General features: G+C 32.3%; 3 protein-coding genes across 4 annotated transcripts; all 3 read right to left on the reverse strand.

Annotated features, from left to right (window-relative positions):
* Positions 1-1,417: 1,417 nt before the first annotated feature.
* LOC132752434 (scavenger receptor class F member 1-like) lies at positions 1,418-2,984 on the reverse strand (the record flags this gene model as incomplete). Its single annotated transcript, XM_060742758.1, has 1 exon — positions 1,418-2,984. A coding segment is annotated over one exon (579 nt), but the record flags the coding sequence as incomplete, so codon positions are not given.
* On the reverse strand, positions 2,869-3,714 carry LOC132752428 (multiple epidermal growth factor-like domains protein 6). The gene has a single exon (XM_060742753.1). The coding sequence runs from the start codon at positions 3,687-3,689 to the stop codon at positions 2,988-2,990; it is 702 nt and encodes a 233-aa protein (XP_060598736.1). The 5' UTR covers positions 3,690-3,714; the 3' UTR covers positions 2,869-2,987.
* A 114-nt stretch (positions 3,715-3,828) lies between these two features.
* On the reverse strand, positions 3,829-26,246 carry LOC132752426 (protein draper-like). Of its 2 annotated transcripts, XM_060742751.1 has the most exons (8): positions 25,941-26,246; positions 20,210-20,522; positions 18,414-18,631; positions 16,632-17,300; positions 16,061-16,180; positions 15,078-15,120; positions 14,532-14,617; positions 13,753-14,171 (listed from the first exon to the last, which is right to left on the reverse strand). In XM_060742751.1, the coding sequence occupies exons 1-8, from the start codon at positions 25,999-26,001 to the stop codon at positions 14,128-14,130; spliced, it is 1,554 nt and encodes a 517-aa protein (XP_060598734.1). In that variant the 5' UTR covers positions 26,002-26,246; the 3' UTR covers positions 13,753-14,127. The 2 variants fall into 2 exon arrangements, with proteins under 2 accessions (XP_060598735.1, XP_060598734.1); XM_060742752.1 differs by lacking the exons at positions 13,753-14,171; positions 14,532-14,617; positions 15,078-15,120; positions 16,061-16,180; positions 16,632-17,300 and adding an exon at positions 3,829-5,047 and having other exon boundaries at positions 25,941-26,243.
* Positions 26,247-27,396: the final 1,150 nt, after the last annotated feature.

A 27,396-nucleotide genomic window follows, 5' to 3' on the forward strand; every position in this document is an offset into this window, starting at 1 on the left:
CATGTTCATGACAACGCTGACCATGTACTGTTGAAGTTTTACATCCCTCGGTACAGTTTCCAGATTCTTGGTCACATGTGTCATTTAATACACCCACTAGATTGGACAAGGTTAATCACAACGCTGACAAGTTGTACATCCCTAGGTACAATTTTAAGATTCTTGATCATATAAGCCATTACAAGCTTAAAAGTGGCCTTTCATGAAAAAGTAGGAAAAAATAGGAACGAGTTCAAGAAAAAATAAAAGAAAGAAGGAGTTTGATTACAAATGGTAGGAATAAATTTGAGAAACATACCAAAAAATCGCATATAAATTTATTCACTTTAGCAGTGCAGAATATTTTAGAAAAACGGCAGTCACTTGATATAAGGGCCGTCTTACTTCAGGAAGCTCTAAAATCTTTTGTACATGCTGCTGTCAAACTTATTCAATTTATAAATACAATTGAACATTTCAAACAAAGTATAAAATACAGTGAAAGTACATTACAGTGCTGTTCAAGAGATAGAGACTGGGAACAAGGTGGTAAAATTCGTAAGGTGGTAAAACTTCTTTTCTAAAATAAACAGGCTATTTTTGTAGTGCACATGAAAAAGTAATTGTGACCTGTCAGGAAAAATAGAATAAAATGCAGGCAAAACTTCAATTTCAGACTTCAGTCAGTCATTGGACACCAAACAGTTCAGTGTCGCTTATGCATGCTCGATTAAAACTTTGCACCTAGATTTACAAGCAAAATTACTGCCAGTACAGGCAAACCAAGTATAAATGCTCTCATGTGCAAATACACAAGAAGATATTGATTATATGAAAGTTAGAGTTTCACTGGAGTGGCATATACTAAATGTTGCATACAACTTGATTAACAAGCAAAACTACTGCCAGATAGGTAAAACACCACAAGGAAAAATGCTCACATGTGCAAATACACAAAAATCTAATGAGTATATAATATAAGATTGAGTCTCAATGGTTCATTAAATGTTGCAAAGCAATCCTATCTAAAAAGCAAAAATACTGACAGATGTGTAAAAGAACCAAAAGTACGACTGGTTTCATGAGCAAATACACAAAGCTATTTGGTATGCACTTGTTGTGGATTGGCATAATTATATATTTAAAGCAAAAAGCAACTGACAAACATCAGAATCACTGGAATAAAATGATTTGCACTGTAGAAGAGTTTTATTAAAGTTATTTTTCAGTTTCATTTGCATGTAAAAACCGTAGAAATCTAAAATACCATCTGCTTAGAGACAAGGTGCAGGCAAAACAACACTGCTGCAAGGAATTCTACTCTTACAATTTCCAAACATCAAAGAATATGTAAAATACGTACGGCAAATATTTGTCCACATTATATGTAATCATTAAAATATATGTATTCATTTCTTATTAAAACAATTGACTTAGAAATTATAGAAAATAAATTTCTAATTACCTCCCTTTATTAACATAAAATGTAAATTCGGTAATATCTTTACAAATAATGTTTTTTTGAACTTACAATATTGATAAATCTTCATTTGAGCATTATATTTATGCTATAAAACCATAAAAAATTGAGTTTCAGGATCTTTAAAAGACACAGTAAATTAAACATTTCTATAAATGCTATTATGGTCATTTTACAAAATATCTTTTCAATTGTGGTAATCAGTGTTTTTCTGAATGAGAAGAATTACTTTTACTCATAACTGAGGTTTAAGTATATAAGTGTTTCTCTTCACTCATTATGCACCTATCAATACAAACATGGATAATCAAAAACTTTTAGCAGAAAGAAAATCTAAAATCCTACACGCGTGTCGTTATTTCTTATTGAAAAAAGTAAATTCTGTACAAAGACATGACATTTCATAAGAAATTTCAAATATTTAAAATAAAGGTATACTAATCCTTGTATCCCTACTAGACCTATTGATAGGTGCATAAGTCCACCTCAGTGTGCACATCGGTTGGGCATATGGAATTTCTACGGCGCACATCATTCACATAATAGGTAATACAAGTTCAAAATGTTTTTGCCTCCAAGGCAAGAACATTCAGCAGTTCACACAAATTAAGAAAGGTTACAGCTTGCCTATGAGGTCAAAAGGAGTATGTTCAAGGATTCTTAAAGAACCTTAACAATAGTATAACAGTATATGCTATAAGTCTTTATATTATGAAGCATATTTCATTTTGCAAAATACTTTAGTTTAAAAAACAATTATTGCATTAAACACATGTTTAAAAACATATTATACAAATAATGAGTATATATCAAAATGCAAATGGGTTGGGCAACAAGTTCTTACAACATTAGATGAATCCCTTCCCAGAAAAAGACTTAAACATGTTGATAAAGACACTTTTCAGTTTCAATTTTATTCAAAAAGAAGTTATTGTAGGAATATTGTCTAAAAAAGTAGGAGTATTTCAAAAAGTAGAAAAAGTAGGGGAAAGTAGGAAAAAGTAGGAAAATGTAGGACTACTTTCAAGCCTGCGGCATTATTACACCCGCTTGGGCAAGGTGCATGTTCATCACAATGCTGACCATACACCGCTGTTGTTATGCACCCATCTGTACAGTTTCCAGAATCTTGATCACATGTGCCATTGAAACACCCACTTGGACAAGGTTCATCACAACGCTGACCATATACTGTTGAAGTTTTACATCCCTCGGTACAGTTTCCAGATTCTTGATCACATGTGCCATTGAAACACCCACTTGGACAAGGTTCATCACAACGCTGACCATATACTGATGAAGTTTTACATCCCTCGGTACAGTTTCCAGATTCTTGATCACATGTGCCATTGAAACACCCGCTTGGACAAGGTTCATCACAACGCTGACCATATTCTGTTGGAGTTGTACATCCCTTGGTACATTTTCCAGATTCTTGATCACATGTGCCATTTAAACACCCACTTGGACAAGGTTCATCACAACGCTGACCATGTACTGTTGAAGTTGTACATCCTTCGGTACAGTTTCAAGATTCTTGATTACATGTGCCATTGAAACACCCACTTGGACAAGGTTCATCACAACGCTGACCATATACTGTTGAAGTTTTACATCCCTCGGTACAGTTTCCAGATTCTTGATCGCATGTGCCATTGAAACACCCACTTGGACAAGGTTCATCACAACGCTGACCATATACTATTGAAGTTGTACATCCCTTGGTACAGTTTCCAGATTCTTGATCACATGTGCCATTTAAACACCCACTTGGACAAGGTTCGTCACAACGCTGACCATATACTGTTGCAGCTGTACATCCTTCGGTACAATTTCCAGATTCTTGATCACATAAGCCATTATTACACCCATTTGGACAAGCATATTTATCACAACGCTGACCATACACCGCTGTTGTTATGCATCCCTCGGTACAGTTTCCAGATTCTTGATCACATGTGCCATTGAAACACCCACTTGGACAAGGTTCATCACAACGCTGACCATATACTGTTGAAGTTTTACATCCCTCGGTACAGTTTCCAGATTCTTGATCACATGTGCCATTGAAACACCCACTTGGACAAGATTCATCACAACGCTGACCATATACTGATGAAGTTTTACATCCCTCGGTACAGTTTCCAGATTCTTGATCACATGTGCCATTGAAACACCCGCTCGGACAAGGTTCATCACAACGCTGACCATATACTGTTGAGTTGTACATCCCTTGGTACAGTTTCCAGATTCTTGATCACATGTGCCATTTAAACACCCACTTGGACAAGGTTCATCACAACGCTGACCATGTACTGTTGAAGTTGTACATCCCTTCGGTACAGTTTCAAGATTCTTGATTACATGTGCCATTGAAACACCCACTTGGACAAGGTTCATCACAACGCTGACCATATACTGTTGAAGTTTTACATCCCTCGGTACAGTTTCCAGATTCTTGATCGCATGTGCCATTGAAACACCCACTTGGACAAGGTTCATCACAACGCTGACCATATACTGTTTGAGTTGTACATCCCTTGGTACAGTTTCCAGATTCTTGATCACATGTGCCATTTAAACACCCACTTGGACAAGGTTCGTCACAACGCTGACCATATACTGTTGCAGCTGTACATCCTTCGGTACAATTTCCAGATTCTTGATCACATAAGCCATTATTACACCCATTTGGACAAGCATATTTGTCACAACGCTGACCATACACCGCTGTTGTTATGCATCCCTAGGTACAGTTTCCAGATTCTTGATCACATGTGCCATTTAAACACCCACTTGGACAAGGTTCATCACAACGCTGACCATATACTATTGAAGTTGTACATCCCTCGGTACAGTTTCCAGATTCTTGATCACATGTGCCATTTAAACACCCACTTGGACAAGGTTCGTCACAACGCTGACCATATACTGTTGCAGCTGTACATCCTTCGGTACAATTTCCAGATTCTTGATCACATAAGCCATTATTACACCCACTCGGACAAGCATATTTATCACAACGCTGACCATACACCGCTGTTGTTATGCATCCCTCGGTACAGTTTCCAGATTCTTGATCACATGTGCCATTTAAACATCCACTTGGACAAGGTTCATCACAACGCTGACCATGTACTGTTGAAGTTGTACATCCTTCGGTACAGTTTCCAGATTCTTGATTACATGTGCCATTTAAACACCCACTTGGACAAGGTTTATCACAACGCTGTCCATATACTGTTGTGGTAGTACATCCTCCTGTGCATATTCCAGAATCTTGATCACAAGTTCCGTTTATGCATCCATAAGAACAAGCTTCTGTGCATTTACTTCCCCAATATCTGTTGCCATTACAACCATACACGCATGTCCCATTAATTTCATTACAAACACGGCGTGAATAATCTGATGGTTTCATACAGTTTGTGTTGCATGGGCTGTAACAATTTTCTCCCCAGTATGTAACAGTGCATCCATTCACACATTGACAAGTTTGATTACATTGTTGTTCCAAACATCCATCTTGACATTGTATTTCGCAAGTTGATCCGCAATAGTTTGGATATTTACATCCAGAACATGTTCCTTTAAAACATTAGATACTATATAGATTTGAATGGTGTATGAACAATAATAGCATACAGACAATTATCTGATTATACAACATTATTTCTATATTGCATATTATGTGAGAAACTTGAATCGTTCTAGTGTACTTGTTTTCCATATTAGATGAATTAATGCGTCATTTGTCTATCCTTGTTGCTAATAACCCTGCATTTTACGCCTGAATGGGCATTGTGTTGATGATTTTCTTTTTCTGATGAAGACGTATTTAAGTAGTAAAATGTATTGTCTTGATTGTTTGCAATTAAACGAACGAACCTTAATATTTTGATATTTGTAAAGGTATCCAAATGTAAAATAACTTTTAATGCAGCAGTACAAATACTCCAACTTGAAGACATGGAACACAAAACTCTACATGAGGCATAAATGTAGATGATAAAGCTTGGTAAATGCAAAAGTTACTGCCTTTAGGTCATTATCACAGTCTTTGTAGATCCAAGTCTAATACTTCCCTTAAAATGTACATGATTTCCATATTCTTATACATTTGTTTAAAATCAATCGTTACTTCTTGATAATAAAAGTTCTGAGATAAATTTTACCAGTGTAAGAGGCTATGCAGTTCTACTTGTTACAAATCAAAACTTAACAGCTAAACCTTAAAAGTATTATTGCAAACATTATTCAAATATCAAAATAGCACAGTTACTTGATCGATTCCAACAGATGTGCTAAACTCCAAATATAAATTACACATATGACAATACTGCCGATTGTTTAACTTTTTTGGAACAGTTACTTTTGAAAATAATTAATACTCAGTTGAAAGGAAATGAAACGATAGAAGCTGCTTTAGTATTATAACAGTTTAGTTAAGTTTAAAAATGTCGTCATAATTTGTGATATTGAAAAAAATGTATTAACATATCGAAAAATTTTGTTATTAATCAAATTGATATCAATCAGTTTTGAAAGTACTGTCTTGGTGTACTTATCTAATACGCTGTATTAGCAAATCTAGTTTAAATTGATATCATAAATATTCTTAATCTCTCGTATAATAACATTTTGCGGAAATTATTTATATAAACACAAGAATTACCAGTTTCTGTTAACTACTTCTACAGGTGGAACTGAACTGTTCCCCACATTGCCGGTGTCTAAACTGTTGCATATCCTCTCTGGCTACAGATCGGCTCAGTACTTAGTGGGGTTACAATAAACAGTAGTCCGATGGAAATTACCGTGACTCATGTAAGTTGCTATTTCTTGCATTCAATTCCGCTGCAAGGACCAATTATCTTTCTATAATTAAAAAGATTAAAATCTAAAGCTTTGTAATGAAATGTATCTAATCGAACAAGTACAGGATATATACATGTTTGAGGTCTAGGTTTACGATTTAATTAGATATTTATATAAGTGTATAAAATCAACACAGTAAATTTACATTAACAGGGTAATTTGATATTTTAACTTCGAATTTCATTTTGCCGAAAGTTCATTACAATAAATCTAAATTCACCCGTTTATGTTTATGAGGATCTATTGAGAATACTAGATGTTCCAATCATGATTCTTGAACTATATAAGTAGATGTTTAAATGCATCCTGAGTTTTTTTGAAATATATGCACTTATTTGAGATTAATTGAGGTGTGATATATATTTCTCTATAGTGAAACATTTTATGGGATGTGATGGACGGAATAGTGAATCGTGATTTTGTTTAAAATATTTTTCCTTTCATGAAAGGACTTGGTTCTCTTATGGCCAAATTTGTCAAATGCTCTGGCACATACATTTTTTTACAAAATGTGCAAAGAATAATCGCAAAATTCACAGATTTTCCCAAACTAGGATGTCTAAGAGTTTTTGTTGTTGTTTTGTGTGTGTGCGTATGTGCGCGTGTGTGTATGAAATGTTCATCAATAATCATCATGGGCACGTATTAGCATAGGTCTAGAATGGATCTGCATACATGTATAAACAAACACATTTCATTTAGTTAAGCCAAAAGTTGTTTTTTTTTTTCAAAATTTTAGGGCACTTTTATTAGGTAAGTGAACCAAGCCCTTTTATAACGAGCTTCAAAGTTAGTTCTATTTAGAATAAAATATTGATTCTATAGAAAATCTATTTCTATAAAAACTGTTTATTTACTCGTTATCTTTCTTTTCGATGCATTGTCCACAGTTGGGGTCTATGTCAGAACATCTTTGTGTACAGTTTGAGCCATATAATCCATCTTTACAACCATGTAAACATTCGCCATATATGGTTACATGTCCCTGGTTCATTTTCTGCTGGATATATACATGTATCTGGGCATTCATAAGAACAATTTGGACCAGCAAAGCCCACAATACAGCCATATATACATTCACCAGTATTAGTGTTACATGTCTCCGTTCTATTACTTGCACCTCGTTCACAAAAACTGCTGCATGTAATATTTGCTGCTCTAATTGTGTCTGAAAATGTTTTATTCAAATATATTATTGTATTAACGGAAAATGATAACATTTTCATACAAATAGAGGTGAAAAAATGGGTCAAACACGGAAAGGCCGGGTTGCATTTGTATACTAAATATGACGAGGCTGTGATGTAACGAAAACTTTTAACCACTGCCCCTTAATGTTTGAAAGTTTAACTAAGCCACACAACGGGAAGTGAATGAGCAACAGACCTGTAATCATATATCATAATATGGGGACAAATAGTTAATGATGTATGCAAAATGTCAAGAGGTTGTGATAATTAGTTGTTGAGAAAACTATTACGAAAGTTTCCTACCATTGACCATTAATGTCAAAATTTCACTCAGTTGGTTAAACGTAATCGGTCAGTTATGGCCACGTTGTTTATGTAGTCATTTCAGGTAGGCTGTGATAGTAGTTGTGGATTCTATTCGAAATTCTTTATGACAATTAAATGTTCGAAATTAATTAATCGGATAAACGGGAGTAGATGAGCGACAGACTTGAAATCAAACCCCACAGTATGAGACCATGTTTTAATGCTGTGTACCATATATCAAGAGCCCGTGATAAGAAGTTGCTGAGAAAACTGTTACGATTGACCATTAATGTCGAAAACTTAACTAAGTTGGTAAACAGGAGGTGGATGAGCGACAGACGTGAAATCAAATCCCACAGTATGAGACCATGTTATAATGCGGTGTACCATATATCAAGGGGTTGTAATAAGAAGTTGCTGAGAAAACTGTTACGAAAATTTCCTTCCATTGACCATTAATGCCGAAAATTCAAGTCCGTGAAAAGGATGTGGCTTGGCGACAAACCTGAAATAAAATACCACAGTATGGGACCATGTTTTAATGCTGTGTACCAAATATCAAGAAGCTGTGATAAGAAGTTGCTGAGAAGACTGTTACGAGAAATTTTCCCCGCCGCCCGCTTGCCCCCCTCCGATATTCACCATACATAACCCGCGGTTTGCACGATGTACAACCCGAACAAAGATAGATAAGAACATTAAAACATTAAATAAGTTGAATCAACTAGAAAATGTGCTTAATTTATAGTAAGTGCTATTCTCCACAGACGTTCTATTATGTATTACAATTGAACCAGTACTATTTAAATATGAAGACGAACTTTATTTTTGTAGCGACATTGGTAAGATTGTATACATATCTTGACGGCAAATTACCATAGTATATATTTACTATATTTACCATTTACAATTACTGTGAGATTTATTTTCTTTTCACGCTATCGTTAATCGTTATCATATTGCACTCAAACATTTAAAAAATGTGTATTCCTTTGTTATACAAAACAAATAACGCATATCCTTTCATTTTATACGTGTTAAATATTTTGAATTTCGTAATATAAGAACAAAGGCACACCATTTTATATAAACAACTAGAATCTTTAAAATTGAGTAACCTGTTAAACTTTTTTTTTTATTCTTTTTCTTTCTGCTTTCCATTTCGCTTCTTTACGATGTTCTGGGATAGCTATAAATGTAATATCATAATCAAAAGAAAAGAAAAGCGAAACATACTCACCAAGACGCATTATAAGTCTTATTTTACTAACCGCTCTTTTTAAGTCTATCAGTAAATTGATATTTGTAAAGAAACAATAATATATGAGTAAATACATAATGATTAGTATCATTATTACAATGCATATGATTTCTGGTGACTTTTAGGCCCATGGGACAGGCTGCTATATGTATATATTGTAGATATGTATTGTAATATGCACATGTCATGATAATAAAATACTTACTTACTTACTTATTTATTTACTTACTAAGCCTTACTTACCTACTATTACTTACTAAGCCTTACTTACTTACTTACTTACTTACTTACTTACTTACTTACTTACTTACTTACTTACTTTACTTACTTACTTACTTACTTACTTACTTACTTACTTACTTACTTACTTACTTACTTACTTACTTACTTACTTACTTACTTACTTACTTACTTACTTACTTACTTACTTACTTACTTACTTACTTACTTACTTACTTACTTACTTACTTACTTACTTACTTACTTACTTACTTATTACTTACTTACTTACTTACTTACTTACTTACTTACTTACTTACTTACTTACTTACTTACTTACTTACTTACTTACTTACTTACTTACTTACTTACTTACTTACTTACTTACTTACTTACTTACTTACTTACTTACTTACTTACTTACTTACTTACTTACTTACTTACTTTACTTACTTACTTACTTACTTACTTACTTACTTACTTACTTACTTACTTACTTACTTACTTACTTACTTACTTACTTACTTACTTACTTACTTACTTACTTACTTACTTACTTACTTACTTACTTACTTACTTACTTACTTACTTACTTACTTACTTACTTACTTACTTACTTACTTACTTACTTACTTACTTACTTACTTACTTACTTACTTACTTACTTACTTACTTACTTACTTACTTACTTACTTACTTACTTATTACTTACTTACTTACTTACTTACTTACTTACTTACTTACTTTACTTACTTACTTACTTACTTACTTACTTACTTACTTACTTACTTACTTACTTACTTACTTACTTACTTACTTACTTACTTACTTACTTACTTACTTACTTACTTACTTACTTACTTACTTACTTACTTACTTACTTACTTACTTACTTACTTACTTACTTACTTACTTACTTACTTACTTACTTACTTACTTACTTACTTACTTACTTACTTACTTACTTACTTACTTACTTACTTACTTACTTACTTACTTACTTACTTACTTACTTACTTACTTACTTACTTACTTACTTACTTACTTACTTACTTACTTACTTACTTACTTACTTACTTACTTACTTACTTACTTACTTACTTACTTACTTACTTACTTACTTACTTACTTACTTACTTACTTACTTACTTACTTACTTACTTACTTACTTACTTACTTACTTACTTACTTACTTACTTACTTACTTACTTACTTACTTACTTACTTACTTACTTACTTACTTACTTACTTACTTACTTACTTACTTACTTACTTACTTACTTACTTACTTACTTACTTACTCTCCTGCTTTTTCCGCATTAGAACCTGACCAGGTTGGTAAGCAGAACCAAGTCACAACCATTAACACAAGTACAAATTCTGTACAGACTGAACCTGTGCAAGAGCCAGAGCCAAAGAGGCCACGTAGAGACGAGGATCCAGAAAACAGGACAGCATTATTAGCAGCCCTTGGAAAAATTACGGCTGCAATAGATTGGAACAGCAGAGCAGTCAGGAATCAGGACAGAACTATCTCCCAAGTAGTTGATGCACTGTCTAAATTGGAGAAATCAGTGTCATGCATTGCCGATGGACTCAAAAAGAAAGATTCGTATAACAGGGGCAAGGAAAATTTAGACAGCCCAAACAAAAAAGTGCTGAAATCAATAGTAAAGAAGAAATAAACTTGACATTACAACAACTGATTCATTATTAACAAAAGACCAAAGAACAGGAACTGAGACAATTTTGAATATTTTAAAACATAAATCGATTAACCTCATTTGAAAATTAATTAGAACTCTTTAAATGATTTAAAGTGAAATGAATAAAGTGAAAATACTTAAACATTTAATACATATCGCGTAATACATCAAGAAGATGAACATATGAACATTAAGAAATTAATCTTTATTCATACAGAAGTTGAAATTATTGTGATGAACGTTTAAAAATGAGATACGCGTTGTGATAGTTAAGTGAACCGTGTGAATGACAGTGTAATACGTGATTTATCAAGGGACTGGAAATATATATTATTCAGAATTTGATAAGATATCTAAAGATAAAAAGAGACTGTTGTGCAAAGTTCATTTTGAGTATTTATGATGTGATACAGACACTGATATTTTAATTTAAGTTTATCATGAATTAGTGAAATGAACAGTTGAAAAGTTATATTATTTATGAATTTTGTGCTATTGTTGAATTATCGGAATGTGTTTAAGCAAAACTTATTTTGAGAAATTAGGGTTTTTCGAAATCGATTCATGTTGTTCAATTTTTAAATATTTTAAGATGCTCATGCATTTTCGTGTTTAAGGTGGTTCTACACATGCTTTATCATAACTATAGTAAGTTAGATGTAATAATAGTGACAGGTGAATTATTTTTGAAATATTTTATGTCAGATGGAACTTTGACATTATAAGAGGGGGGTAATGTAATACCCTGGTCCATAGTAACTTTAATAGAGCTAGATAGAACCTAACTTTAAGGCTTTATTGTATTTTTATTTCTTGTCTAATGTGTTTATATCTTGGTGGATCACAAGTTTATATCCAGGGCTTTATAATTGCTAGGTATTTAACTTAAATCAGTTTATTGTGTGCATGTTGTACCTATAAATGCAGAATAATATAATTTACTTCCTGGTTTAAGCAGCCATGTTTGTATACATCCTGTTGCATTGCATTGTGGGTAGTTGCTTAGCAACTGCAGCTTGCTTTTATTGTTTACTTGTCAATGCAGAGATGTCAAGCTACTTTCATCAACAATTTAAAACTGTTAACCCCCTTAAAAGGAAATTTGAGGTTTTAATCTTTTGTATTAATTATATTTTTATTAAATAAGACTAATAATTATTGATATATTGGTAATTTTAATATTAAAATTCTGATTTGTTTCCAGTGACTGTGAGCTTCACAGTTCCACATTATTTTATGTGAAGCTGGGTTCACATGATTTTATGTGAAGTTGGCAAACTTCACAAGTTGTGAAATGTGAACTTCCACATTTTTTGTGTGAGGTTTGAGTAGTATATAAACTGCTGTGAGCTCATTTTCGAGGACACACACGCAAACAACTTGCTAAATACCGTATATTTGGTTTTATCTAAGAAACTACAATCTTTAAGGTACTTTAACTTATTTTGGTGAATATTTTCTGCAAGTCTTTACTTAGAATTAACATTTTGATAAGTAATATTTTAAGTAATTTTAAGCTTATAATTTTATTGTTTAAAAGTAGCAGTTATACAAGGCTTACTGACAGTACTGAAAGGTTATTTAAGTTTATCTGCCTTATATTTCTGAATTAGTGACTTTGTTGAATGTAATCAAGTCTCAGAGAGAAAGTGACTGTTTTGTAAATGGAATAATAGTGATGTATTGTTCACATAGATTGTTCTTGTATAAAATATATTTGCGATTGACTGTTGAAAGAGAAACGATATATGTGTTTATTAAATGAATAAATTGAAGTTTTAAGTTTTATCACAAGTGTTAGTTTTTCGATTGCATCACATGAATTATCACAAGAATTAGGGTTTTAAAAGGAAACCAACAGCTGGAAGCTGATCAAGATAGCTACCCATAACAGATATTGTCCATTATTACCCAAGTTCGGAATCCAAGGCTCGAGCTACCATGCAATTGTGATCGACTGACGTCCGTGTCTCAATGGCGTAACACTAAATTTGCATATTTTGACCTCTTTTTGTAATTAACGTGGATTGTAAGTGCCACTGATAAATGTGTAAATTGCTTCCTTTTGGTTAATATACAATATTAATCTTTTAATTACATTTTCAAAATTTTCATGAAAATAAGCATTAATCTGGAGGCGTGCTACTTTAAGAAGTTTCTCGAAGAAATGTTCACGTGCATCTCCAGTTAGGGAAGGTCTTTATTTCTGTACAGACATTCATTCGTTATATTTGCAAGAGTTTGTTTACAATAAATGTTTAACATCTGACTTCTGTCAATGATTGTTAAACATTAGTTTTAAAAAAATATATAATAAATTGGAAAAAGTGATAGCCTTAATATAAATACAGTTTATAAATCTATTGTATCTATTTTTTTAATCTTTAAAATAATGGCTCAAATTACAAATAAGACAAGGTTTATCAATATAGAAACATGCAACCTGACTGCTTATCACTCAAATTCATCAATTTATTAAAGATAAACTATGCTTATTCTTAAGTAAAATTTTCTAATCACCGATTTTTTTTTAATAGAAACCTCTGAAACTTACTGAACATGTCTAATTTGAATAAACGAATGAATAAACTATGACAGGGAAGCTGCCTGCTCTATAACTTAGCAAGTAAAATTTATTCTTTCATAAAAACAGTCTGGTTTTCTTAAATTACCCCCAAACTGAAAAGCGTTGCAAAGCTTTTCATGCAAATCGGTCTAAGAAAAACATAAACATACAACATTCAATTTATTTCTAAGTACATTTCTTTACTATCTTAGCATATATGTCTGTTTTAAGTGCCCCAGCTGATTTATGTAAGAAATTCAAACTTTATGTTTTTAGGTTTTTAGACATCAGTGGACATTTGACACTTAAATTTAGTGTCACTGCTGTTCGAATTTCCAATACGGTTAGTGCATAAATATATAATATAATAGTATAAATATCACGTAATCCCACACATGAGTTTATTTGATTACTTTTCAAGACATATGAATGCAAAATGAATACAAGGAAAAATCAAAACACATTTAAGAAGTTAGAAACAATTATTGTAGAACAAGTTTCTTTTAGTCAGTGTGTTGTCTCAATAGTCTTTTTAACGATGATCACACACCGCTGTTTTCGTACATAGTCTGTTCTGTAGTATTCTCTACAAATAAAAGAACACATTTTGACAAGGAATTATGATTATGACAAAACAACATTTCGTTTATTAAATGCACGTATAATATGAGTAGATAAACTATTTCTGCACGCGGGTACAGTGCAAGTTTTTGCACGGTACACATTGTAGTTTTTCACAAAAGTATAAAATAAGCTAGAAAAATAATTGAAATTATTATGCACAAACCTGCTCAGTTTTTGGCCCTTAGGGGATACATGCCTATGATATTATAATATCATAAACATTTCTAAGTATCATATTTACAAAGAAAGTTAGAAAACCTTTAATGGTTTATAAGATACATGTATTTGTTTGGTAAGAGATAAACGTATTGATAACTTGTACCTTCTCTAAACCGTAACACCTCATACTTTGTTGTATCATGATTCTCATCTTGTCCATGCTGTAATGTTGTGTAGACTTGCTGATTTCTGTTGATAAGAGATAATACCCCTAACTTATTTTTTTTATTCATGTCTGTTTTTGTGTATATATGACGATCTCAATGATGCAATTTAAACGTGTGTCCTTTAGTGTCATGTGGTTTTAATATTTTCTATATATCAAATAAGTAAGTCAATGACGAATTTGTTGTTTTTTTTCTCTCACATTACACAAAAAACGAGTCAGTCATATTGATTTCATTAAAATCAAAATAACATGTAACGTATTCTTACTATGTATCTACGTTTTCTTACTATGTATCTAGAATATATAAATTCCGAACATATAGTTAACTTAAAGTTAAGTTTAAAGTAAAAAGAACAAAATATGAAGCTAAAAATTCAGACAAATATGAAACAACAAAGAATTCAAAAGTTTATCACAAAACAATGATATTACAAAATCAATGATATTATAAATCTAATCCATGTTTAGACTATAGTTTACCTAATCTGGGGTTGTGTGTCCTCCTTTGCATTGATCTTGTTTCCTGTTTCACGTAAAAACCAAAATTTATATTAATTTTTCATTTATTATCTGGAAGTTAGTTTTGCAATAAATTTAATCAGACATGTAATAAAATATACTATGTCATTCTGGGTGATATCTATGATGTAAAAAAGCAATTTAAATATGATATTATTTTTTGAATACAATACAATAATTTTCTTGGACGAATACAAAGCTGAAAAATCTCTAATTGACCAGGTGCTAACAGAGTCTGATTTAGTTTAACATCTGTGTACGAGTCCAATACAATAAAGTATTTCTATCAACAATTAGGGGCGTCCATGGCTGAATAGTTAAGGTCGTTTACTTCAAACCTCTTGCCCCTCACCGCCGTGGGTTCGAATCTCGACAAGAACTTTGGATTCTTAAATGTGAGGTAACTTTTGAAACGTCGATGGTTGTACTCAGGTGCCCGTTCGCGCCTGAAATAATGCATGGAAGGGTGGTTGTGACCTACCTGAGGTCTTCCGCCACACTAAAGCCAGAAAGTCGGCATATGACGTTTATTTTTTCTGTTTGGCGTAAACCCCAGTTAAACAATCAAACGGACTAAAAAAAGTCTAATGATCGCTTTATTACCTGCCGCTGATTTTTGACAATTGAACATTGTTACTAAGAGTACAATAGAGGTCTAAATGGAGTATGATATGCACGGGTATACATTTGTCAGATTGGCTATGGTATTGGACTCTTGAAACGAAAACATTGGTTTATTGATAAGCCTCGTATAATAAAATTTTATTCGACTCGTTCTGTTAATTCAGGATTGAATCTAAATTCATTTAATATTTTCTATATTGAAGCATCAAGTACAACCTTTACCATAATTTTGTCTGTATCTGGTTATAATGGACTAGTGGAACACAAGCAATAAATTGAATATAATTTTAAGAACCCGATTTAAAGTAAACTATTATTACCTTTAGACTTTTTACATCTTTTTGTTAAAGCTTTAGTTATATTAAATGCCAAAAGTATCACCAACAAGGACCATCCACTGATAGTAAGCCCAAGTAAAGTGTTGTCAACTGATTTTGTTTCTAAAATAAATATTATCGTGATGGTTTATCATTAGGTAAATATGATAATTGTAAAGACTCCATTGAATAAGATATTACAAATATTTCAATTTATTTACATAATGAAGACATGTTTTGATTCGTGTGTGTATTTATTTTTGGCGCTCATATCACTATAAAGATGTGTCTTTACACCAAACGTTCATATACATGTAAGGTGACAATGAGTAGAAAGCAATACAGACTTTGCAAGACACATTTTAATATATAGATATGAAACATGTATATCCAAAAGTAATAAGTGTGATATTTTTGAAACTGCATGTGAATTGCAAACCTAACAAAAGCAGCTTATGTTTTCAGTGCATGTTATGTTGTAAACAATAACCAGGTTTCAAATAAAAGGAATTGTTAAAAGAGCCTACAAATTGATACACAAAATCAACCATTAAATAAAATGCAAAAGTTTTACCTGTTCCATAATTATGTCCCTCAAAGCCAGAGATACATCCATCTGTGCAACTGCCGTCAACAATGTCACATCTTTGGTTTAAACACGTTGTACTGCAGGTGTTTTCACATTGGTTACCGTAATTTCCATCTTTACAGCCGTTATCACAGTGCCCACTTTGTCTATTACATGTATTATTTTTGCAGTTCTCACTGCAACTTAAGTTACATTCTATTCCGTAAGTACCAACATTACATCCTTTATCACAATATCCATCTGGTCTTTCGCAAGTGCCACCAAGGCAGTTTTTATTACATGGCGTATCACAACGCCAACCGTAGACTGCCTCACTTGAACAACCTTCTGTACAATTTCCACTGATTTGCTCACACGTATCATTCACACAGTAACTAGGGCATACTTTATTACACTGATTTCCCCAGAAAAGTTCACCCTCACAACCTAATAGACATGTCCCATCCGAAGTATTACAAACTCTTTTTGAAGGGTCAGCTGGTTTAATGCAGTTATAGTTGCATACAGTCAGACATCTTTCTCCCCAATGTGTGGTGGTACATCCATTTACACAGTGACAGGATTGGTTACATTGTTGAAGTAAGCAACCATCTTGACACTGTATTTCACAAGTTGGACCACAACAGCTCTGATATTTACAGTCAAAACATGTCCCTTAAACAGTAAATATTGTACACATATTTTAATCACCAAATTGAAACGGCAAAACACAAAACTAATAAATGCGTACTGTAGTGAATAAATACAGAAATGCATATTTCGTTTCACATCTCTGTTGACCTGATTGTATTTTAGTGCATGTTGTATAAGTTCAATATTAATTCATTTATCGTCTTTTTCTAATGAACAAAAACATTGATGAAAACTCTTTGAAGTAGAAAGGATCTATTGAAAGGCATACTTTTGAAACTAAGATGATATATTTAAAGTGTTTAATAGCGGTAGGCGAAATAATTATTTAAAAAAGTTGTTAATAAAGCTCCTGAACATATATGTAGGAGAAAATAAACAATAGCAATCAAAAAACAGAAAATATGGAAATCTGCATTGTCAAAATTTTAAATGTATCATGCTAACTTTGATGGAGCAATTGTTTATAAAATTCAATGCTAAATCCTCTAGCACCTGCTGCAACAGAACTCATCATTTAAACACGGTATTTATTTAAAAGGTTAGAAACATTTGCAGATTTGTTCATACAACCGCGTTGATCATGCATTTTTCAAAGTGGCACTTCCGTGCAATTTCATGTGACACATGGCCACAACGTAAACGAAGATATGTACACTTAACAAGAAAACAATGGCCGAAACATAACATTGAAGATATAATTAATGTGTCTAACAATGTGCAAAAATAAAATAAATTTTCTTTTGGTATCTTATTGTACACAAATTCAATTCCTCTCAAGGTAAGCATACATTCATGTGTGTATCTGTTTCAGACATTCCGAATAAATAATATTTTTCTCTGCTTATATTCGAACGAACATATATCGTGATATCGCTGTACAAAATATTTTTGAAAATTATCAACCTATATGAGGCTTCCAATTATTATTGAATATATATATAATGTACCAGTATCCCTTTCGCATACATCTTGGCACGTGGCAGTGCAGCGTTTCCCACATATCAAACCATAATAGTAATAGTAATAACTAGTTAAATTTTGAAATCAAAAATATTTTTTTAAACATCACTTTTAATCCTCGTGATAAAACAATTTGCGGCAAGTGTTATTATATAATAAAAACACAAGAATTACCAGTTTCTCTGTTACACTCATCTTTACACGTGGAACTGCAGCGTTCCCCACACATGAAACCATAACGGCCTGTTCTACAACCATGATTGCAATATCCGTCCTCTGGCCTACAGATCGGCTCAGCACTAGTGGGTACAACCAAACACCAGTAGTTACACGATAAACATTTACCAGCTGACATATAGAAATTTCTGTTACATTTCTTGCATTCAATTCCGCTGCAAAAGACAAATGATAATTTGTTTTTTCTTACTAATCTACTTATATCTTTCTATAATTAAAAAATTAAAATCTAAAGCTGTGTAATGATATGTATCTAGTCGAGCAAGTACAGGATATATACATGTTTGAGGTTTTATAAATATATAAAATAAACACAGTAAATTCACATTAACAGGGTTATTTGATACTTTAACATCGAATTTCATTTTGCCGAAAAATCGTAATTCACCCGTTTATGTTTATGAAGATCTATTAGATCTATTGGAATACTAGAATGTTTTTTCCCATCATTATCTTGAAAACTATTTAAAACTAGTTGTTTAAAAATCATCCGCAAAGTTTTCAATTGAAATAAAATGCACATATTTGACATTAATTGTTTAGATATGTGTAGGTATTTTTGTAATATGCTGCAAACATTTTGATGGTAAATGATGGACGGAATTATGTAAAATAAGTGAAAGTTTGTTAAAAGTAATATTTTTCTTTCATGAAAGGACTTGGTTCTATTTTGGCAAAATTTGGCACATGCTGTGACACATACATTTTTTACAAAATGTGCAAAAAATAATCGCAAACATCACAGATTTTCCCAAACCAGGATGTCTAAAGACCTCAACAGACGGTAGGATTTAGCTGTAAAACACTAATTAGAGGTAAGAGGTACAATTTTCAAAGCAATACAACACTTGCATTCAGACAGTAATTCGACACTGTAGGAATCATCTGATGTTTCCCTCCCAACTGATCCTTTACATACTTTACTCACTAAATACTTTTTTCGCCATGATGATTGAAACACCTACATTAAAAAAAAATTAATGCTAAACCTGGCCGAGACTCAAACCAGGGACCCTCGGAATACCGTACTGCGGCTCTACTGACTAAGCTATCCGGCCGCCTACAAACTACCTCCCCTTCCCTAATTAGAGAACAGTTCAATACCGTGACATAATCATTTTCGGAGCAATTTGGGATTCGAACATACTTTGGGTCTCCTGAAGAGTTTTTTCAACATCATGTTTACCCCATCTTACTACTATGTTTACCTTTTAGCCGTAATTGTTCTGGAATTTCATTCATTATACCCATTATCAGGAGATAATTTGGTAATCTATTACTTGTCACTGTGGGAGGTTTCCGAATTCAAGAAATAGTAGCCTTCACACATTAAGATTTGCCTGTACATCTTAGTTTTAATTGGTGTTGTACTTCAAAATCCTACCGTCTGTTGAGGCCTTAAAAGTTGTTGTTGTTTTTGTTGTTTTGTGTGTGTGCGCGTGTGTGTGCGCGCGCGCGTGTGTGCGCGCGCGCGTGTGTATGAAATGTTCATCAATAATCATCATGGGCTACATATTTGCATAGGTCTAGGATGGATCTGCATACGTGTATAAACAAACACATTTCATTTAGTTAAGCCTATTTATTTTTTTTATTTTTTTTTTCAAAATTTAAGGGCACTTTTTTAAGGTAAATGAACCAAACCCTTTTAAAACAAGCTTCAAAGTTAGTTATATTCAGAATAAAATATTGATTCTATAGAAAATCTATTTCTATAAAAACTGTTTACTTACTCGTTTTCATTCTTTTCGATGCATCGTTCACAGATTGGGTCTATGTCATAACATCTTTGTGTGCAGTTTGAACCATAAAATCCATCTTTACAACCATGTAAACATTCGCCAGATATATGGTTACATGTTCCTGTTTCATTTTCTGCTGGATATATACATGTATCTGGGCATTCATAAGAACAATTTGGACCAGCAAAGCCCACAATACAGCCATATATACATTCACCAGTATTAGTGTTACATGTCTCCGTTCTATTACTTGCACCTCGTTCACAAAAACTGCTGCATGTAATATTTGCTGCTCTAATTGTGTCTGAAAATGTTTTATTCAAATATATTATTGTATTAACGGAAAATGATAACATTTCATACAAATAGAGGTGAAAAAATGGGTCAAACACAGAAAGGCCGGGTTGCATTTGTATACCAAATATGACGAGGCTGTGATGTAACGAAAACTTTTAACCACTGCCCCTTAATGTTGAAAGTTTAACTAAGCCACACAACGGGAAGTGAATGAGCAACAGACCTGAAATCATATATCATAATATGGGACAAATAGTTAATGATGTATGCAAAATATCAAGAGGCTGTGATAATTAGTTGTTGAGAAAACTATTACGAAAGTTTCCTACCATTGACCATTAATGTCAAAATTTCACTCAGTTGGTAAACAGAAGGGCGTGAAATCGAATCCCACAGTATGGGACCACGTGTTAATGCTATATACCAAATATCAAGAGGCTGTGATATGTAGTTGCTGAGAAAACTATTACGAAAATTTCCTTTCATTGACCATTAATGTCGAAAATGTAACTAAGTCGGTAAACAGGAAGTAGATGAGCGACAGACTTGAAATCAAATCCCACAGTATGAGACCATGTTTTAATGCTGTGTACCATATATCAAGAAGCTGTGATAAGAAGTTGCTGAGAAAACTGTTACGAAAATTTCCTTCCATTGACCGTTAATGTCGAAAATTCAAGACCGTGAAAAGGATGTGGCTCGGCGACAAACTTGAAATAAAATACCATAGTGTGGGACCATGTTTTAATGTTGTGTACCAAATATCAAGAAGCTCTGATAAGAAGTTGCTGAGAAAAATGTTACGAAATGTTTTTCAATTGACCATTAATGACGAAAATTTAACTAAGTCCGTGAAAAGGAAATGGATGAGCGACAAGACCCGAAATCAAATCCCACAGTATGAGATCATGTTTTATGCTGTGTACCAAACATCAAGAAGCTGTGATAAGAAGTTGCTAAGAAAACTGTTACGAAAATTTTTCCCCGGCCGCCCGCTTGCCCCCTCCGATATTCACCATACTAAAACCCGGGTTTGCACATGTACAACCCGGCCAAAGATAGATAAGAACATATAAATTGGAAATTAAAACATTAAATAAGTGAATCAACTAGATAAATGTGCTTAATTTATAGTAAGTGCTATTCTCCACAGACGTTCTATTATGTATTACAATTGAACCAGTACTATTTAAATATGAAAGACGAACTTTATTTTTGTACGACATGGTAAGATTGTATACATATCTTGACGGCAAATTACCATATATAGTTTCCATTTACAATTATTGTGAGATTTATTTTCTTTTCACGCTATCGTTAATCGTTATCATATTGCACTCAAACATTTCAAAATGTGCCTTTGTATAACAAAACAAATTACGCATATCGATCCTTTCATTCCAATTTTATACGTGTTAATATTTTGAATTTCGTAAATATAAGAATTAAAGGCACACCATTTTATATAAACAACTAGAATCTTTAAAATTGAGTAACCTGTAAAACTTTTATTTTATTCTTTTTCTTTCTGCTTTCGATTTCGCTTCTTTACGATGTTTATTTTAAAGTTCTGGGATAGCTATAAATGTTATGGTGGCATATTTCTGCCACCAGATAACCATATAACTAACTAGTTAATTAAGAGGTTAACTAGTTACGTAACTAGTTAACCTATTAATTAACTAGTTAGGTATCAGGTTAACTAGTTACGTAACTAGTTAACCTCTTAATTAACTAGTTAGGTATCAGGTTAACTAGTTACGTAACTAGTTAACCTCTTAATTAACTAGTTAGTTATCTTACGTAACTAGTTAACCTCTTAATTAAATAGTTAGGTATCAGGTTAACTAGTTACGTAACTAGTTAACCTCTTAATTAACTAGTTAGGTATCAGGTTAACTAGTTACGTAACTAGTTAACCTCTTAATTAACTAGTTAGGTATCAGGTTATCTGGTGGCAGAAATATGCCACCATAATATCATAATCAAAAGAAAAGAAAAGCGAAACATACTCACCAAGACGCATTATAAGTCTTATTTTACTAACCGCTCTTTTTAAGTCTATCAGTAAATTGATATTTGTAAAGAAACAATAATATATGAGTAAATACATAATGATTAGTATCATTATTACAATGCATATGATTTCTGGTGACTTTTAGGCCCATGGGACAGGCTGCTATATGTATATATGTAGATATGTATTGTAATATGCACATGTCATGATAATAAAATACTTACTTACTTACTTATTTATTTACTTACTAAGCCTTACTTACCTACTATTACTTACTAAGCCTTACTTACTTACTTACTTACTTACTTACTTACTTACTTACTTACTTACTTACTTACTTACTTACTTACTTACTTACTTACTTACTTACTTACTTACTTACTTACTTACTTACTTACTTACTTACTTACTTACTTACTTACTTACTTACTTACTTACTTACTTACTTACTTACTTACTTACTTACTTACTTACTTACTTACTTACTTACTTACTTACTTACTTACTTACTTACTTACTTACTTACTTACTTACTTACTTACTTACTTACTTACTTACTTACTTACTTACTTACTTACTTACTTACTTACTTACTTACTTACTTACTTACTTACTTACTTACTTACTTACTTACTTACTTACTTACTTACTTACTTACTTACTCTTACTTACTTACTTACTTACTTACTTACTTACTTACTTACTTACTTACTTACTTACTTACTTACTTACTTACTTACTTACTTACTTACTTACTTACTTACTTACTTACTTAACTTACTTACTTACTTACTTACTTACTTACTTACTTACTTACTTACTTACTTACTTACTTACTTACTTACTTACTTACTTACTTACTTACTTACTTACTTACTTACTTACTTACTTACTTACTTACTTACTTACTTACTTACTTACTTACTTACTTACTTACTTACTTACTTACTTACTTACTTACTTACTTACTTACTTACTTACTTACTTACTTACTTACTTACTTACTTACTTACTTACTTACTTACTTACTTACTTACTTACTTACTTACTTACTTACTTACTTACTTACTTACTTACTTACTTACTTACTAAGCCTTACTTAGCCTTACTTACTTACTTACTAAGCCTTACTTAGCCTTACTTACTTAACCTTACTTACTTAGTCTTACTTACTTAGCCTTTCTTACTTCCTTACTTGCTAACTCTTAATTACTTCAAATTGCAGTGTCGAAAACTGACAGGGATATTTGTGTTGAAAATTTGAGTTTCAAAATTGAACTGCATATTCACGTTATGACTTGCAAATTATAAAGAATACTAAAATATCTCAAAATGACAATAGAAAGTTCATTCAGTTCAAAATTTGAACCAGGGCATGTTCATTATAATATAGCAGTAATAGGGTGAAGGTAACACGGTAGTTCATGATATACAAAATTAATAAATTAATCATACAAGGAGTGGATGCTGACTGCTAGCGTCAAGTGTATATAATGTTTAAATCGTGTATTTCTTTCATTTACATAAAATGTATAAATTAAAGGAGATTGGAAAACAGTTTATTTACTGGTAACATAAAAAGTTATAGATAAGTCCAGGGCGGTCATTCATTATTTTTCTTCGTAAAATGGTTTGCATCATACCTTAAAAGTCTTATAAGTTTCGTTATCATGCAGATTGAGACTTTAATATTGTATATAAATTTAATTTATGTAAATTATTCAGGGCATTTGTCAAAAAATATGTATCTTACACAATGTCTACCTTTACAAATATATATGATTTACGAACAAAAATTATAATAAGAACTGTCGGAGGACAGTAACCCTCGACTTTTCGAAAAGTTGTAAGAAGGGTGTTTCATTGAGAATAATAATGCTTACCTATATGAATACATAAAATTGTCCAAAAAAGGTATAAAGTCTTGTTATTAAGATGTTTTATCGAGTTAATCACTGCTTTATTATTGTGAATGCATAAGATTGTTCCAAAAAAGTCACTAACCCTTCAGTAGTTATGGAGATACCAGCTTACAAGCAAAAACTTTACCTAGAATTTCTAAGCCACAAAAGGGGCATAATTATGCAAAAGAAAACAACATGTAAGATAATTCCAGAGAACAAGTGTGTGAAGTTTCAATCAATTTCCTTCAGTAGTTATGGAGATACCAGCTTATACGCAAAAACTTAACTAAGAATTTCTAAGTCGAAAAAGTGGCATAATTATGCAAAAAGCAAATCAGAGTTATGAGACTTGTGTCAATCATGTTAGATAATAACAGGGGACAAGTGTGTGAAGTTTCAATCCATTCCCTTCAAAAGTTATGGAGATACCAGCTTATACGCAAAAACTTAACCAAGAATTTCTTAGTCGAAAAAGGGAGATAATTATGCAAAAAGCAAATCAGAGTTATGAGACTTGTGTCAATCATGCTAGATAATTACAGGGGACAAGTGTGTGAAGTTTCAATCCATTCCCTTCAGTAGTTTTGGAGATACCAGCTTACACGCAAAAAACTTAACCAAGAATTTCTAAGACGAAAAAGGGGCATAATTATGGAAAAAATGCAAATCAGAGTTATGGGACTTGTGTCACTCATGTTAGATATTCACATAGAACAAATGTGTTAAGTTTCAATCCATTCCTTTCAGTAATTATAGAAATACCAGCTTACACGAAAAAACTTAACCAAGAATTTCTAAGACGACAAAGGGGCATTATTATGCAATAAAGCAAATCAGAGTTATAGTAATTGTGTCGATCATGTTAAATAATCACAGAGAACAAGTGTGTGAAGTTTCAATCCATTCCTTTCAGTAGTTACGGAGATACCAGCTTACACGCAAAAACATAACCAAAAAAAAACTAGTAATTGTGTCGATCATGTTAAATAATCACAGAGAACAAGTGTGTGAAGTTTCAATCCATTCCTTTCAGTAGTTATGGAGATACCAGCTTACACGCAAAAACTTAACCAAAAAAATCTAAGTCGAAAACGGGGCATAATTATGCAAAAAAAGCAAATCAGAGTTATGGGACTTGTGCCAATCACGTTAAATAATAACAGAGAACAAGTGTGGAAAGTTTCGATCCATTCCGTTTAGTAGTTATGGAGATACCAGCTTACACGCAAAAACTTAACCACAGGGACGCCGACGCCGACAAAGGGTGACTGCATTAGCTCGATTATTCTGCGAATAGTCGAGCTAAAAATTAATTTATAAAACAGTTTTTTTTAATTAGTGATATATCTATTTTAACTGATAACTATTTTTGCACATGGTCAATCTGCAAATAAATAATTTATTATAGGCTAAATTTTGATAATCAAATGAATAAATTTTCTAGATAAAATATATCCCAAAATTGATGAAAACTTATAAATCTAACATATAAATCTATACTTACTTCCTAAAAGAAAAATTGTAATTCCTAATATCTGAATCATTGTTGGTAATGTTTCAAGCATTAATCTTTCAAGTTGAATATTATTCCTATAAGTTTCACACCCTAATGATGATAAACAAGTAACAAACTATTTTAAATAACGTTAGCATTGAGTCCCATTGAATGGCAAGTCAATATTCAATAACAACAAGAGTCACCGCATAATGTATAACTAGGAAGTTTAAAAAGGGTGCAAGCATGTTTAAAAAAGAAAAAAATATGAAAAGTCTTGCATGAAATTTTGCCTTGCCTCTAGTTACCTGCAGTAATTCACAAAGTAGCACATTAGGCTTCCTCTATCAGTTAACCTTAAAAGTTGCCATATGACCTTCAAATTGCGTGCGTGCGTGTGTGCGTGTGTGTGTGACTTCAACAAAACAAAGTGACAATGAAATATAACCTAATTAAGACAAATGCGACGCTTGGTTAGAAGTGATATACAAGAAAGCCTCCGGCAAATAAATATTCAATTAAATAAACTTTTTATCTTATTCCCAATTATATATTTATTATAAACATCTACACTTCTGTACAACTTCCGAGTTCCTCAAAACCTATCGGCCGAATAGTGCAAACTATTTTATTATTTATCATAAAAGACCATACCTCTTATTTATAGAAATGGAATTAAAATAGAGTACATTAAAGCTCTTTTCTTTAGAAAAAAAACTTTCAATTCGGAAAAATACTGGTATATAAAAAAGTATCTATAATAGCAAAGCCGTGGTAAAATTTCAATAGGGGGAACATCAGACTTTAATCTCTGTTAGATCCTCTTGAAAGCCGATATTCCTCGTAACATTTGGTCTCGAACATTATGTCTAGTGGTCATCTGCCTCATTTGCTTCGCTGATTCAGAAATCATGTGATATTAGTAGTCGGTCACTTGCGTAGAAATGTTTATTACTGTTAAATCATCCAGGAAGGTCTGTTATGCAGATCTACCGCCCAGGTATGACCAAAATAACAGCGTTTATCAGCACCATTCCAAAACATTCGTAGCGTAAAGATTACACTTTTAACCATATCAGCTGTAGATAAAACACTCCAACATTGATAAATGTTTCTCTTACCTCCCATTATGGACGATTTGACACCCACAGTATGCCCCTCCAACAGCATATAGTAAACTAAATGAACAGGTGAAGTCAAAAAATAATTCCTTTCAAACCATTTTGAATGAACGATAAATATCTCACATTGCCCATATGCTCATCAGAATTTACCTGTAATGTATCAACTGTTGGGCAATCGCCATTATAACACTCAATCTTTTGAAATATACAGTATATAGTTCTATATAATAGAAATTTGACAATGAAAAATTGAGCATAATGTCACATTAAGTAAGTTTGGAAAATAAATGATTCGAGATGTTGCTGTCCGTTTGTTTGGTGTTACGTCGCAACAACACAAT

This window comes from Ruditapes philippinarum, unplaced genomic scaffold, assembly GCF_026571515.1.
Source record: "Ruditapes philippinarum isolate M1 unplaced genomic scaffold, ASM2657151v2 ctg2022_1_1_1_1, whole genome shotgun sequence".
Lineage (NCBI taxonomy): Eukaryota > Metazoa > Mollusca > Bivalvia > Venerida > Veneridae > Ruditapes > Ruditapes philippinarum.